Genomic DNA, 14,715 nt, shown 5'->3' on the forward strand with positions numbered 1-14,715 from the left:
CCTTTGACACAGAAACCTCACTTCTAGAAAAGCAAGCCTTAAAGATACAAATGCTCAATAGAGCTTTGACCCCACAATGTCTGTCCCCCTCTTTGTGAAAACTGGAAAGAATCTAAATACTCAACAAAAGGTAAAGGTAAGTAGTTGTTAACACACAACAAAACCACTAGAAGGAAATAAGTACTCTAGTAACTGTGGAGTAAGGATTGCTGTTTTAATTTTTTTCTTTATGTGTTGTGCTTTCCAAATGTCTTTCATGAGCAATGTGACTTCTACAACCAGATAAGAAATAAATTTGTTTTTTCTACCACAAGTTCTACACTCACCCACTCCTACCCTCTCTCAAGCAGGAGGGACATTCAACCGTCTATCTAGCAAAGGCATCGGAAGATCCCACCCACCACTAGGTTTTATAAATAAAGTTTTATTCTTACACAGCCACACTCATTTCTGTGCTGCCTGTGGCTGCTTTCCCACTCCAACGGCAATGCTGAGTCACTGCGACAGACACCATACAGGCTGCAAAGTCTAAAGTATGTAATATCTGAGCCTTTGCAGAAAAGATTTGCCATCCCCTGTCTCAAAAATGCCCCCAGCTTCTCTAAGGAACAAGGCATAGCAACAGCTTCAAACCCTGAACACCCCAGCGTACCTTTCTGGCAATGGCTGTGAGTCCAACACCGCTCGACAAACTGCCCATTAATGACCGTGGCAGGGCAGTTGGTCTTGCCCTTCGCAGTGCCTGGACAGATGTCCCCACATTCCTCGTTGTCGTCTTTGTTCAGCACAATGTAATTATCCTCCACTGAATCCAGGATGCGTGACCAGTCAATTGTAGCCAGGTAGCAGAGCTCATTGTTCTTCTCGATGCGGACAGCCCCCCGGGTGATGTTCATCAGGCTGTAGAGGCCAAGTTCCTTCAGGTGAACCATTTCAAAGATGACCAGAGCATAGTTGAAGAAGAGACGGGAGCCCCGGATGACCGTGAGGTTGGGGAACAGGTCCTTCAGGCTCTCCAGCCCATAGACCCGGAAGAGCAGCAAGTAATCAGTGATCATGATGAGTTTGGGAAAACTAAGGTCTCGGAAATCCTCGGGCCTCGTTTTGAACATCAACAGTATCTGCAAGTGTCCTTCAATGACCGAACAGTTGGCCAGCTCATGCAGCCTCGTGAGGTTGTTCCGGATGTCCATGCCGGGACACACTGCAAGTGAAAATATGCAGAAAGCATGACAGGTGAGCAAACGCACAATGGGCGGGTTATAAAAATTAGTGGCAGGGCCAGCTTCATGGGCATCTGATCTGAGTCCCAACTTGCTCATAAGGGTCCTGCCCTTGGCTTAATCCTCTCCCATCCATCTTCAAATCTTTAAATCATGTTTGAGCAAAGGACCCCACGTTTTCATTCTGCACTGAGACCTACAAAGTCAATAGCCAACCCTCAGTAGTGACTTTTCCTGTAGTTTCTATGTATAAGTAATTACTAGAAAAGCAAAGAAAACAACTCCTTTGGCAGTACCTGTTAGAAGCCTTAGCGTCACTGCGTGGACTGTGACATAATAGATGCTGGGACTACAGGCATTGATTGAGCAATGCGGCAGGTGCAGGAGGGGACAGGGGAGCTGTCTCCACTGAGTCACAGGGGAAGATATTCAGGAAGTGGGTTTGCAGGGATCAAGGTGCCCACAAGGAGAGATGAGCTTGTTGGTCGGTTTTCTCACCCCTCTGACTCTCCTTGACTTGCCTTCCTCCCAGGCAGGCAGCCAAGGCCTCGTGACCCTTTGCCTGGGAGTGGCAGGGGCCGCCCAGAGAGTCTGCTTTCTCCTTCACACAGAGCCAGCGCGCCCACCCTTTCTCCTGAAGGTGGTCCCTCCCAGGCTCTGGCAGCCTCCATGGCTCCCCGTGACCCTGCACTTCCCTCCCGCGTCCTTTGAGGCTGTGCCCCTCCCTCCTCAGGCCACACTAACCCGACCTGCCCGCCACTCTCACAAAGCCCACGGCTCTGTGTCCCCCCTGCAGCACAGCCTGGGAGTAACGTAACGCAGAGCTGGCCCACAAGCAGTGCCTGGCACACAGTAGGTGCTTATTAATGTCAGCTATGTTGTTACTGTTTATTTCTCCCAAACATTATCAGTTATCTCTAGACTGTGTGCCTTCAATTCCCCTAAACCAAGCATGGGAAGATATTTTCTATAATGGCTCAAATAATAAATATTTTCAGCTTTGTGGTCAGCCTGCACTGAGACTACTGCACTCTGTCACCCTGAAAGCAGCCAGAGACAATATGAGAAGTGCAATTGGCTGTGTTCCAATAAAACTTTATTTTCAAAAACAGGCAGCAGGCCAGAGTTCTGCCCTCAGGCTATAGTCTGGCCACTCTTGCCCTATTCCAATGCCATCCAACAACTTTCTGCAGTAATGGAAATGTCCTATATCCACACTATCCACTCTGGAAGCCACCAGCCATTTGTGGCTCTCAAGTACTTGAAATGTGGCTAATAAGACTGAGGAACTGAACATTTAATTTTACTTTAGCTATTTTAAATGCAAATACACATGAGACTGGCGGCTACTCCAGTAGCCAAATGCATTGGACAGGGGAGTACTTGCCATGTTGGCTATCAGGGTCCTTTATATCTTAGCTCCCTATTTCTCAATTCAGCCCATCATCCTTCAAGATCCAGTTCAAATGCCACCTTCTCCAGGCAGCCTTCTCTGTTTTCCTTTCCTCCATACACCTATTAGGATCTTTCTCCTGTGCTTGCGCCCCTTATATCTGAGTTAACATTCACCAGATTCAAAGTCTTTAGACAGCTTCTCCTTGCCAAACACACACACACACAGCCCTCAGCGCCACGACAATAAGATCCAGTACAGAGCCCCTTCTTATTGTACTCCAAGGCGTAGTTACCCCTGCCCCTACTGTCCCGAGGCAAACACACTGTTCTGGAGGAGAGTAGAAAATCCTCTTTTAAATGAATCCTGAGAATAACTGGCAAAAGAAGCACAAATTAGAAAGAAAACAGCCAAGCAAAAAATTGGGAAAAACAAAGCAGCAATGTTCCTGAGTCACATTCCGAACAGATTAGGCTAAGTCAAGAGAAGACACATACTCGCCCCCTCCCTCATTAGGAAATTGGGAGGCAACTTGGAGAAGACAAGGACACCAGTTCAGGCCCCACACACTCACGCTCCACCCCCCTCCCCGGCCCAGTGTAAAGCTCCCTGTTACAGTCATATCAACACTACAGGTACTGAATCATTGACACCTCTCAACAAGTTCCATCCCAACCACACAGATGGGAAACTTGACCTCTGAGAGACAAAACCAATCACCCAAGGGCACACAGCCCACCAGTGACAGGCAGGGTTGTGAGATCTGGCAAATAAAAATGCAGGACACCCAGTTAAATTTGAATTTCATATAAACAATGAGTAATTTTTTAGGATAAGTATACCCTAAACATTGCATGGGATATGCTTGTCCTAAGAAAGTACCTGTTGTTTATCTGAAATTAAAATTTAACGGGGTGTCCTGTGTTTTACCTGGCAAAATACAACTTTGACTCAGCCATAGCTCTGGGCTCCTCAAGCCTGAGCCTCTATTATTTCTCACACGCACACACACGAAATTGGTGCAGGTGCAAAGACCACCTGTCCACCATCCTCTCCAGGTTGTGACAGAATCAAAATCAGATGTGAACATGCATTCAAAGATTAACCAGCTGTTGGACAACAGGGAAATGCAAAACCAAACCACAATGAGATAGCACTTCACCCAAACTAGGATGGCTAAAATCAAAAAGTCAGACAATAGTAAGTGTTGACAAGAATGTAGAGAAATTGGAACCCTCATACATTACTGATGGGAATGCAAAATGGTGTGGCTGCTGTGGAAAACTGTGTTGCAGTTCCTCAAAAAGTTCCTCAAAATGGTGGAAAGGAGAAGGGACTAGACAAAGAACATGTATGAATGACCCATGGACATGGACAACAGAGTGGGAACTCACTGTGGGAGTGGGGGGTGGGGGTAGGATGGGTAGAGGGGGGTAAAGGGGTAAAAACTGGGACAACTGTTATAGAATAAACATGATTTATAAATTTAAAAAATTAAATTAACTTAATTTTTTTAAAGAAGTTAAGCAAATGGTTAACATATGACCCAGCAATTCCACTTCTAGGTATACACTCAAGAGAAATGAAAACACACATCCACACAGAAACTTATATAAAATGCCCAAAGCAACATTATTTTTAGTAGCCAAAAAGCAGAAGCAGCCAAAATGCCCATGAACTGATGAATGAACAAACAAAACAGCGGAAGATTTATTCAGCCACAACAAGGAAGGATGCAGAATCTCACCTCAGTGTGTGTGAACCTTGAAAGCATGATGCTCAATGAAAGCGTCCGCTCACAAAAGACCACAATGGGATCTGATTCCATTACATGAAATGTCTAGAACAGACACTCTACAGAGACAGAAACAGGTCAGTGGTTTCGAGGGGCTAGGGAGTGACAGCCCAAGGATGGGATTTCATTTGGAAGCGATGCAAATGTTCTAAAATTGATTGTAATGACAGTTGCACAACTCCGAATGTACTTAGAACCACTGAACTGTAAATTTTAAATGGGTGAATTGCACGCTGTTGAATTATAGCTCAATAAAGTTGTTATAAAAAAGATTAAATGATTATAATTACAAGGGACAATAAAGAATTGCCCTCTTTTAAATTTCCAATGACTCTAACTCAACTCATTAAAGTTGAGTATATGTCCCTATATATGTGTATATATATGATATATATATGTGTATATGATATATACACGTATATATGATATGTGTATATATATACACACACATATCATATATATCCCATATATGTCCCTATCACCCTTAGACAACAGACACATTTACTGTTGGGACAGAAATTCCCCAGAGGATGTCAGAAATGCTGCCAGAGATAGATGGAGGGCCTTTGCTGGCTTTTGATGCCCCTAGTTGGAAAGCAAGGACGCTTCAAGTTCTTAATAAGTGACACCTGGCTAATTGTCACTCCACACACAGGTAGGGAAAGACAATGAGAAGTGGGGGGAGGCACGGATCCTGATGACGGCTAATATTTTCTGAACACCCTGTATGGAAAAGCTCTTGGCTCCTGCTCTGTAGTGGATGAATTCAACATTTTCAATATTTTCTCTTGTTGTATTCTAAACATCATCTCCAGAGGAGATACCGTTTTCACAGACACACACAGGCCATCAGAAGTGGTGCCAGTAAGATTGCAATCCTGTATCGAATGCAAAGTCTGTGTTATAACTGCTGTGGTAGTTTTACCATGTTCGTTTTTTCAAAAATGTGCCAAATGAAGAAGCAGGTGAACTGGATTTAAGAAAACAATGAAATGCTTGCCATGCCATGACAACCCAGAGAAAGCTCGTTGAAGAGAATTTCCTTCATTCACTCTCCTTCAGCAAATATCTGCTTGAGAACCTGCGCCAAGCCAGACGCTGCTGCAGGTACTGGAAGTTCTAGAGGGCACAGGACAGATACTGCTCTGGATCTCACAAACTAGTAGTCACTACTAACTACCCAAATCAACTGAAAAGTATAACTGAGGAGGACGCTGTAAAGGGGAGCTCCATGGTCTGCAAGAGTTCATAAAAATGGGCTATTTGACTTGCTCTGGGAGAATTAGGGAGAGCTTCCCAGAGGAGGTGGCACCAGGACTAAAACCTGAACAAAGAATGCAGTAAGAAGTATTCAGTTCTGCCTACTACACTGGCAGGTCAAGGGCAATGGCAAATTATAGCTCATCCCTCTGAGTAGCCACAGTGTACAGGATCTCCAGCAGCAACATCTGATAAAAATATGTGGGCTACATATAGTGTTTTAAATTTTCTCTAAAAAGGTCTCTAAAAGAAACATGAAATTCAATATATTTTATTTACTCCAGTGTATCCAAAAACTTCACTTCAACATGTAAACAATACCAAGAAAACATTAATGAGATACTCTACAGGATTTTTTTCACACTATGCCTCTAAAATTTTTTTCACACTGTGCCTCTAAAATGCCATTGTATTTTACACATGCAGCATGTCTCAATTCAGATGCTAAATTTCATCAGAAACGCCTGATCTGTATTGGTAGATTTCACAAAGTGAATCATTGAAAATGTAGGTTCATATACCCAAGGTGTTCTGAACATAGGAAGAGTTTTCCAATAACAGAATCAAGTACTGATTTTTTTTAAAATTTAAATAAGGTTTAATAAAATTTTACACACGTATTTAAATAAAGTTAAATTTTTTAAAATTCAGCCATGCCGGCCACAATTTCAAGAGCCCCCAGTGTGGACAGTGGCACCGTGTCGAATAGTGCAGACATAGGACTGTCCATCAACACAAAAACCTTCTGCTGGGACGTGATGGTCTAAATTTCCCCCACTGCCAGAGGAAGCTGGGAATTCCCCAGAAAAGAAGACTGACATGACAGCTGTCTTGAAAAGTGGCCCCTCTCCGCTGGTTTTCTCTCCGCCATGAAAGCAGCAAAGGAGAAGTTTAAGGGGGCAGAGAAGAAGGTGTCAAGAAGATTCTGAAAATCCTTTACAATGCTAGGAGTCTTACACTTTCTGCTTTCAATCATGAATGTACTCATTCCTTAGAAGCAGCAGTCTTAAAATGCCCTCCAGTAACCTATTCTGGGGTCACATGTTCTTCTGCATTCTATCCAGTCTTAACACTGCTCCGTCCAAAATTCAGGGGTTCTGCACCAACAAGCATGTGTTCAGGGGTCAGGCAGAAACCCAACAGATCTGACTTCCCACCCCGGCACTGGCACCTGCCAGCTGTGTGATCCTGAGTCACACTGTCAGTTGCTGCGAGGAGCCTCAGTTTCCTCACCTGTGAACAGTGACAATAGCATGATAAAAGCTACAAGGAGAAGGAGAGACATGAAGTCTGGGCACATACACATGTTTGTTCTCCCCTCCAAACTACATGGAACCAATTCCCAGATTTATTTCCTTCAAAAATTAAAACTTGGGACACTGCATTATTAGATACCCTTAAGATTCTCTGCATTCCTGAAAACTGCTCTTAAAATTGACTTCCACAGAGACATGGGGGAGCTGCAGCAGGTGACAGGTTCTGGAACTGCGAGTCAGCTGTGTGAAAATCACTCCTTTATTCACTCAATAAATGTTTGCTGGGTATCATGCTAGGTACAGGGACTGTCGAGGTGGCTGACATGGCTAAGGTGACAGCCTTACAGCTCCCAAAGATTCCTGTCCTGGAAACCTGCAGTGGGCAGACACGCTGTGTGAGCCTTGTGCTAGGTCATTCAACCCAGCCCAGTCCATATGGCCAAGACCAAAACAACACAGATGTCCATCGAAAGGGGACCGGTTAAACAATGATGATCCATCCATGTGATACAGCGTTACCATCACCTGACAACTTGTTAGACATGAAAGTTCTCAGGCTCCACTCCAGACCTCCCGAACCAGAAACTCCAGGGCTGGGGGGCCCCAGGATCTGCCTTTTACAACACCTTCCAGGTGACCTTGAAGCATACTCAAGTCCAAGAACCAATGATAGAATGCAAGGGTCAGCAAACTTTTCCTTTAAGGGGCCAGATAACAAATATTTTTTATTTTGTGGCCAATACCATCTCAGTTACTACTCAATTCTTCGTAGCACTAAAACCATCACAACAGGTGACATGGTTGTGCTCCAAGTAAACTTTATTTAGAAACAATGAAATTTGCCCTGGCTGGTGTAGCTCAGTGGATTGAGTGCCAGCCTGCAAACCAAAGGATCCCTGGTTCGATTCCCAGTCAGGGCACATGCCTGGGCTGCAGGCCATGTCCCCAGCAAGGCGCATGGGAAATGCAACCACACATTGATGTTTCTCTCCCTCTCGTCCCCTCTCTAAAAATAAATAAGTAAAATCTTAAAAAAAAAAAAATGAAATTCAAGTTTATATTAAACTTGTGTCACAATTTACATGTGTCACAAAATCATAGTTGGAGGTTTTTTTATATTTTATTTATTTATTTTTTTTTTAGAGAGAAGAGAAAGAGAAACGTCAGTGTGAGAGAGAAATTTTGATCGGTTGCCTCTTGTACATACCAACCAGGGACAGAACCCTAAACCCAGGCATGTGCCCTGAACCGGAATCAAACTGGCAACCTCTCGCTTTGTGAGACGACACCCTGCCAACTGAGCCACACGAGTCAGGGCCAGAGAGAGAGTTTTTCAACCATTTAAAAATGTGAACACTATTCTCAGCTCAGGGTCTGTACAAAAGCAGGTGGTGCACCACATCTGGCCCACGGGCTGCAGTATGCCAACCTCTGGTGGGATAGAACGCTACATGGCTATAAAAAAGGAGCAAGGAAGCTCCTTATGGGTAATATGGAAAGATCTCCAGGACATCTTACTAGTGAAGAACAAGATGATCAGCCCTGGCTGTGTGGCTCAGTGGTTGAGCGCTGGCCTGTGGACCAAGTGGTCCCCAGACTGACTCCCAGTCAGGGCACATGCCTGGGTTGTGGGCCAGGTCCCCAGTTGGGGGTGTGAGAGGGGCAACCAATCTGTTTCTCCTGCACATCGTGTTTCTCTCCCTCTTTCTCCTTCCCAGCACTCTAAAAATAAAGAAAGAAAGAAAGAAGGAAGGAAGGAAGGGAGGAAGGAAGGAAGGAAAACCTTAAAAAAAGATGATCAGTCTGTGTGATATGCTATTCCTTATGTGGAAATACAGATACATGTCAGCTTACATATGCAAACACTAGTCTCTAGAAGGGTAGACATGTGCCAGAAAAGAAAACTGCAACACTGGCTGTCTCTGGGGAGAGAAAATGAGTGGCCAGAGGATGAGAAGGGTCCTGGAACACATCTCCAATGTACAGACCAATGTTTATGGGGACCCAGAGGGGTACTGCCAGTCTGTGCTGAAAAGGAACAAGAAGGGGTGGGTGATGACGCCAGGGAGGAATGGAAGGGCGCCTCCGACCAGCTTCTGTGAGGAAGAAGCAGGTGGCTGTGGATGAGAAGGGGGAAGAAGAATGCCTGGAGCACTGAAAACTCAAGCAAAAACGCAGATGCATGCACAACAGGGAGCCCCAGAAACTGCCGCCACGCGCTTCGGCGAGACTGCACAGAGCTTAGGCCAGACGCCGTGCCAGGGGCAGGGATCGAGCTGGAAGCCGGGGAGGGACCCACGGAGGCCACAGAAGCATCGCTCCGGCCGCAGAACGGAGAAGGGGCTGAACGGGGCACGCTGGAACCACCGCTACACAGGACAGGCCGAGGGTCCGTCTCGGGAGCGGGCTCAGGAGGAGGAGCAAGACCACGGAGACGCTGGGGAATTGGAATCACCAGGCCTTGGTCTCCAGGGAGGCGGAGGAGAGGAAGAGAAGGAAGGAGGTCACTGATGGACCTCGAGAGGCTGAGGCAGGACCAGCTAGCGGCGGTGAGGACAACAGGCTCAGTCTGGGGGCGCGTGGAGAGTGTGAGGGCTTTGGGATGCTCGCCGACGTGGGTCGTTGGAAAGGTGTGGGTCTGGCGCGCGCGGAAAGCGGCCAGTGAGAGTGGAAGTGGTGACAAGAGGTGGTGTAACCAGGAGGACACGCGCAACTGAGAGGGGAAAAGGATGAGGGTGGGGCTGCGGGGGCACAATGTTTAAGGACAGGGAACTAGAGAGGGGGCCAAAGACCTAAAGCCACCCTGGCACCCACACCTCCTATATCCGAAAACTGAAAAACCTAGGAACACCTAAGTTAATCCCTCTAGTCAGCGCCACAGTTTTGTGGCGACAGAGGGCCAGAGGAGGCCGGAAGGGGGGCTGGGGGTTGCGGGCAGCAGGTGGCGCGGCCCAGGGCACCTGGGCACCTCGAGGAAGGGACACCTCGACACACGTCCCCTCTCCGGCCTTCTGCAAGGGAGGACTGATCTTTGGAAAAACACTGGCAGCACGCAGCCGTGGAAAGGCCCTCGGAAAGCAGTGCGGCCCCACCGCCGTGGTCCTCCGCGCGCAGCCACCGCTTTTCCCGCCTGCGGGGGACCGCGGTCCCCGGAGAGCGCCCACGTCGTCCGCGGTCCCACGAAGGCACCGGGCAGAGGCGGGCGCTTCCGGGAGCACAACTCGCAGGTGGCTGCACAACGGTGATGCGACACCATAGCCATGTGGAACTGGAAGAAAATCCCAGGTTTGAAATCAAGTTTTAACGCTCACAAGCCTGACTAGAGCTCCAACTGGAACGCATATCCCGTCAGCACCCAGCAACACAGGACAGGAGGGCTCGCTCTGTCGGAAATAAAATGTTTATGAAACTCCGAAAGCCACTGGGGCAACCCTGCACTCCCCCGCCGATACCGGGGCCTACCGAACCCGGGAGGCTCCCCTTGAAACCCCGTGCGCAACGCACACCGCTGACGGCACCGGGCCGAGCGCCCCGCTCGCGGCCTCCCCGGCTCACGGCGGCAGGCAGCGCCGCGGTCTGGGCACGGGGCCGTCCGAAACAACAAAACCACCAACAAAATCAAAAAAATGAGGAAAACATAGCACTCGATGTACCACAAAAAGGACCCTCGGTTCGGTTCCGAGGACTGCATGAATCCGCAAGAGGAGAGCGGAGAGCAGGAAACAACCCGCCGCGGCGCGTCGCGGCCGCGCCGACCGAGGCAAAGCTTCCACTGCGCTGCGCGTGTCTGGAAGGGACCACAAAGGTGCTTCGAATATCGATTATAGAGTTACAAATAAATTACTACCGAACAGTGAATTCACAAATATGGAATCCAGGAATAATGAGGATCTAATGAGTACGTACATTGACAATGTCAACTTTAAGAATATTAAGCCAATTATGAGATATTTTTTAAAGTCGGGAGAAAACTAGGCATGAACGAATCAGTGTGGCCAGGCGTGAAGGACTGGGGGGTAGGGGGCGCCGACGACGATGATGTAACAATAAAAGGGCAGCCCAAGGAAGTAGGGGAACAACCGTACAACCAGGAAGGAAGAGACTGCTGTGTGTCCTGACTGTGGGGACAGCCACACAACTCTACGCATGGTTTGTTAAAACTAAACACCGCGCACCAAAAAAAGGAGAGAGTCCATTTTACTGTAGATGTTACATATCTACACGTACGATAGTTTAAAAAATTTTAAAAGCTACATCTGGAACTGAGAACTTGTTTTTTCCTCTCTATACTTTTCTACTTTTTTGCAACAAAAATGCATTACTTGTTATTCTATTTTTTAAAAAAATAACGTAACTACAGTCTGACTGCAAAACATAAACCAAGCCACCCTGACATAGTTTAACAGAAATTAACACAAGGGGTTTTGACAGAAAAGCTCATGGCAGACACCACTTTCTTCTGGGCTTTAGAGACAGAGCCGACGGCACAGTATCCTCCTTCAACACCAAGATCGCAACAATAAATCCTAAGATCACACACTCACAACTAACAAGGGAACATCACCGTTACTTTCTTCCCATCAGAACCCATATATTCAGCACAGTGAATGCATAACGTTTGTTTAATAGGGTTTGTCCTGTAAAGAAAAACACCTCAGTATCCCTGGGTGTTTCACAAAACTGGATTAATTCACGTTGTCCCTGGGACCACAGGAGTGATTGACAAGGCATGTGCTTGTGATCCTCAAGGAGTTGGTTCTAAATCAAGAGTCAGCAAACTTCCTCCGCAAAGGGCCAAAGTGTAAACATTTTTGCGGGCCTTGCAATTGCAATGTCCTTTATGTGCAAGAACAAAAGCAGCTACAGGTGATGCATAAATGAATGAGGGTGGCCACCAGCAATAAAACTTTATTTACAAAAACATATGTGAGGAGGCAGGATTTGGCCCTCCCATTCCAGTTTGCTGGCTCCGGTTCTAGATGAAGGAGTTTGACTATATACATAAATTTTAAAATGAGTTGAGAAAGGGTCAGGGTACGGACAGGTCCACTGTGAAGAGCACTAACATGTTAAGATGCCCAAAAGGGAACAAAGGAGGGTAACAGAGGGCCAGGAGAAGCCAGCTGCAGGTGAAAAGTCACCAGGGGTCTGTGCCTTCCAGGAGCAAGCAGGCAGTGGCAAGCACGGAGAGGTCACCTGGGGTGAGGTTGCAGGAAACAAAATTGGGAGGTGAGGAATTACCATCTCTAGAGCCATCAGCAAAGCACTGGAGACACAAGCCAGATGCCAGGGGCAGAGCAGTGGGTGAAAGGTTAGACAGAGATTGTGGTGAGGACCAGCCGGAAGGGCGGTGGGGCCCGAGGAGGGGACTGCAAGCCAAGGCCAGAGGGGGTTGGTGAGTAATGGAGTTCAGGGGAAAGAGTAATGGTCCTGGGCAGATGGCAATCCCTGAACAAACAGGGGAGAGAGCAGGGACCCAGGGGGGTAAGTGCACTAGATGAGAAAAAGTTATCTCCCCAAATGCAGTGACTGTCAACTGGAGACAAAGTCTGCAGACAGTCGTTTGTCATGACTTGGAGAAGGGAGGCACTACTAGCATCTAGTGAAGAGAGACCAGGGATGCAGCTCAACTACTTACAACACACAGGACAGACCCACAACCAAGAGAATCCAAACCCAAATGTCAAAGTCACTGAGAGTGAGAGAGAGTGCTCTAATCAAATAAGGATGGAAGTCAGTGATGGAGTAGGGTACAGTGGGGATCCCAGGGGGCTCACCCTAATGACCCCTATGAGTGAGGTGGGAGCGACAAGGGGCAGGTCTCCAGGAGATAAAGGTTAGGAATCACACCAGGAAGGTGACTAAGCAGGTGGGTATTCTGCTCCTAGAACCCAGGAATGCATAAGAGAAGACTCAACAGCCCTGGCTGCTGTGGCTCAGTGGACTGAGTGCCAGCCTGCAAATCGAAAAGTTGCCAGTTCAATACCTAGTCAGGGCACATGCTTGGGTGTGGGCCAGGTCCCCAGTTGGGGGCACACAAGAGGCAACTGATTGATGTTTCTCTCACACGGTGATGTTTCAGAGGCAACCACACAATGATGTTTCCCTCTCTCCCTCCCCTCCCCTCTCTCTAAAAATAAACAAATAAAATCTCTAAAATTGCCATTAAAAAAGAAAGAGAGAAGATACAACAGAAACATGTCATACGGCCTTGAAAAATGAGGGGGATCTGAAAGCAAGCATCTCCCACCCCAATTAGCCAAGTCATGAGGCTCCCCAAAGCTCTGTAGGTTTTTATTTTAATTCATCCCACATTACCTTTATTCTCTGCCTTGGCAGTGCCCACAGGTCATCTCAGGCCAGAGCCAGCTCACCCAAGGAGAAAGCCACTGCCCAGCTCAGCAAAGCAACAGGGACTCCACGGAAGGTGAACTGGGGGTGAGGACAACTCTGAGAAAGAGTCCCTCCTACCTTAAAAATCATGCCGTTTTCCCTCCACACCCACCCAGCCAGAATGCCCTATTGCTTGACATTAGAGATTAATAATCTGTCAAGTTTCTCCCCCTCCCCAAACCTCTGAGGGGCACCCTACTTAGTCATTTGATAGGATTTTGTTAACCATTACTGCAGGAGCAGGGTGCAGAGTCCCAGACCCAAAAGAAGAACTGCTTGGTAAGAAACCAGTGTTCTGAAACCAGACTAGTTGGGATTCCAACCCCAGCTCTGCCACCAGCTGGCTCTGTAACCTAGTCAGTCTCCTCACCTTCTGGAAAATGGATAATAAACCCTATTACATCATAGAGTTGTGGTGAGGATTAACTGAGATTACACATGCAAAGCATACCGAACAGCACCCACCTCCTATTACTATTAGTTCAGTATTGTCTGGAGAAGAAAGGCGTACTAGAGAGAGCATGAGGTGCCAGCCGAATCAAGAACAAATATTTACCCAACACCTACTAGGTGCCAGGCACTGTTCTAGGCTCTGGAAATGCAGCAGAGAATGAAAGAAACAAAAGTCTCTGCCCTTGTGGAAACTGGAAACACACAGAGAAGTGGTAATGCCATCCACTGACCCCTGGAAGCCCAGGCACAAATCCACAATTACCAACGTCACAAGAAACAGAGGCGCACAGAGCCACGCACGCACACACACGTGTGCGCACACACAGTCACAAAGCCTGAGGTAGATCTAAGAACGCATCTTGGATTTTCTTAACAAGAACCCAAACCAATCGCCACCCTTCACTGAATGCCTCGGGTGTGGCCGGCACTCAGGGGCTCTGAGACGCCGGGCAGCGGGCAGCGGCACTCATCACGCTGCGTCTGTCCAGCCCAGAGCCCGTGTGTGCCTTCCCCTGTGCCTCACTCACGTGGGGATCTCAGGAGCTTCTGTCCCTTCCCAAGCCCTTCCTCATCACGACTGATTTCCTTTCAAGGACAGATCTGAAGGAACCCAACAAATACTTTTAAAACAGGGCCTCAGGCACCATGGGGAAACACACCAGCTATATCCTCTTAACTGATTCTTCAGCCATTGTCCCACAGTCAGAAAGTCTTGCTATCGAGTTCCACGGAGGTTGCTGGGGCTGAGGTTTGCCTCAGTCTGCTGCCACTACAGGGACGCCCAGGAAGGACTCGGTGGTAGGAGAGGTTCACCCAAGGTGAGAGACCGCCTGGGGCTGACAAGAAGCCCCTTCATTAAGGGCAGAGCTGTCGGAGGACGTTATCCCAGACACAGGGGACTCGAGGCGCACACAGAGGTCCAAGTCCTCCCTCTGGCACTGA

General features: G+C 47.6%; 1 protein-coding gene across 2 annotated transcripts in view; it reads right to left on the reverse strand.

Annotated features, from left to right (window-relative positions):
- Positions 1 to 14,715, reverse strand: part of INSR (insulin receptor) — a 168,133-nt gene that overhangs the window by 152,057 nt on the left and 1,361 nt on the right. For both annotated transcript variants that reach the window (XM_054566255.1, XM_054566254.1), the window contains exon 2: positions 653 to 1,204. In XM_054566255.1, the coding sequence (XP_054422230.1) occupies positions 653 to 1,204 (552 nt within the window). The remainder of the gene's footprint in view (positions 1 to 652; positions 1,205 to 14,715) is intronic.

Source organism: Pteronotus mesoamericanus, unplaced genomic scaffold (assembly GCF_021234165.1).
Source record: "Pteronotus mesoamericanus isolate MK-2021 breed Mesoamerican mustached bat unplaced genomic scaffold, CSHL_Meso_final contig_171, whole genome shotgun sequence".
In the NCBI taxonomy this organism is placed as follows: domain Eukaryota; kingdom Metazoa; phylum Chordata; class Mammalia; order Chiroptera; family Mormoopidae; genus Pteronotus; species Pteronotus mesoamericanus.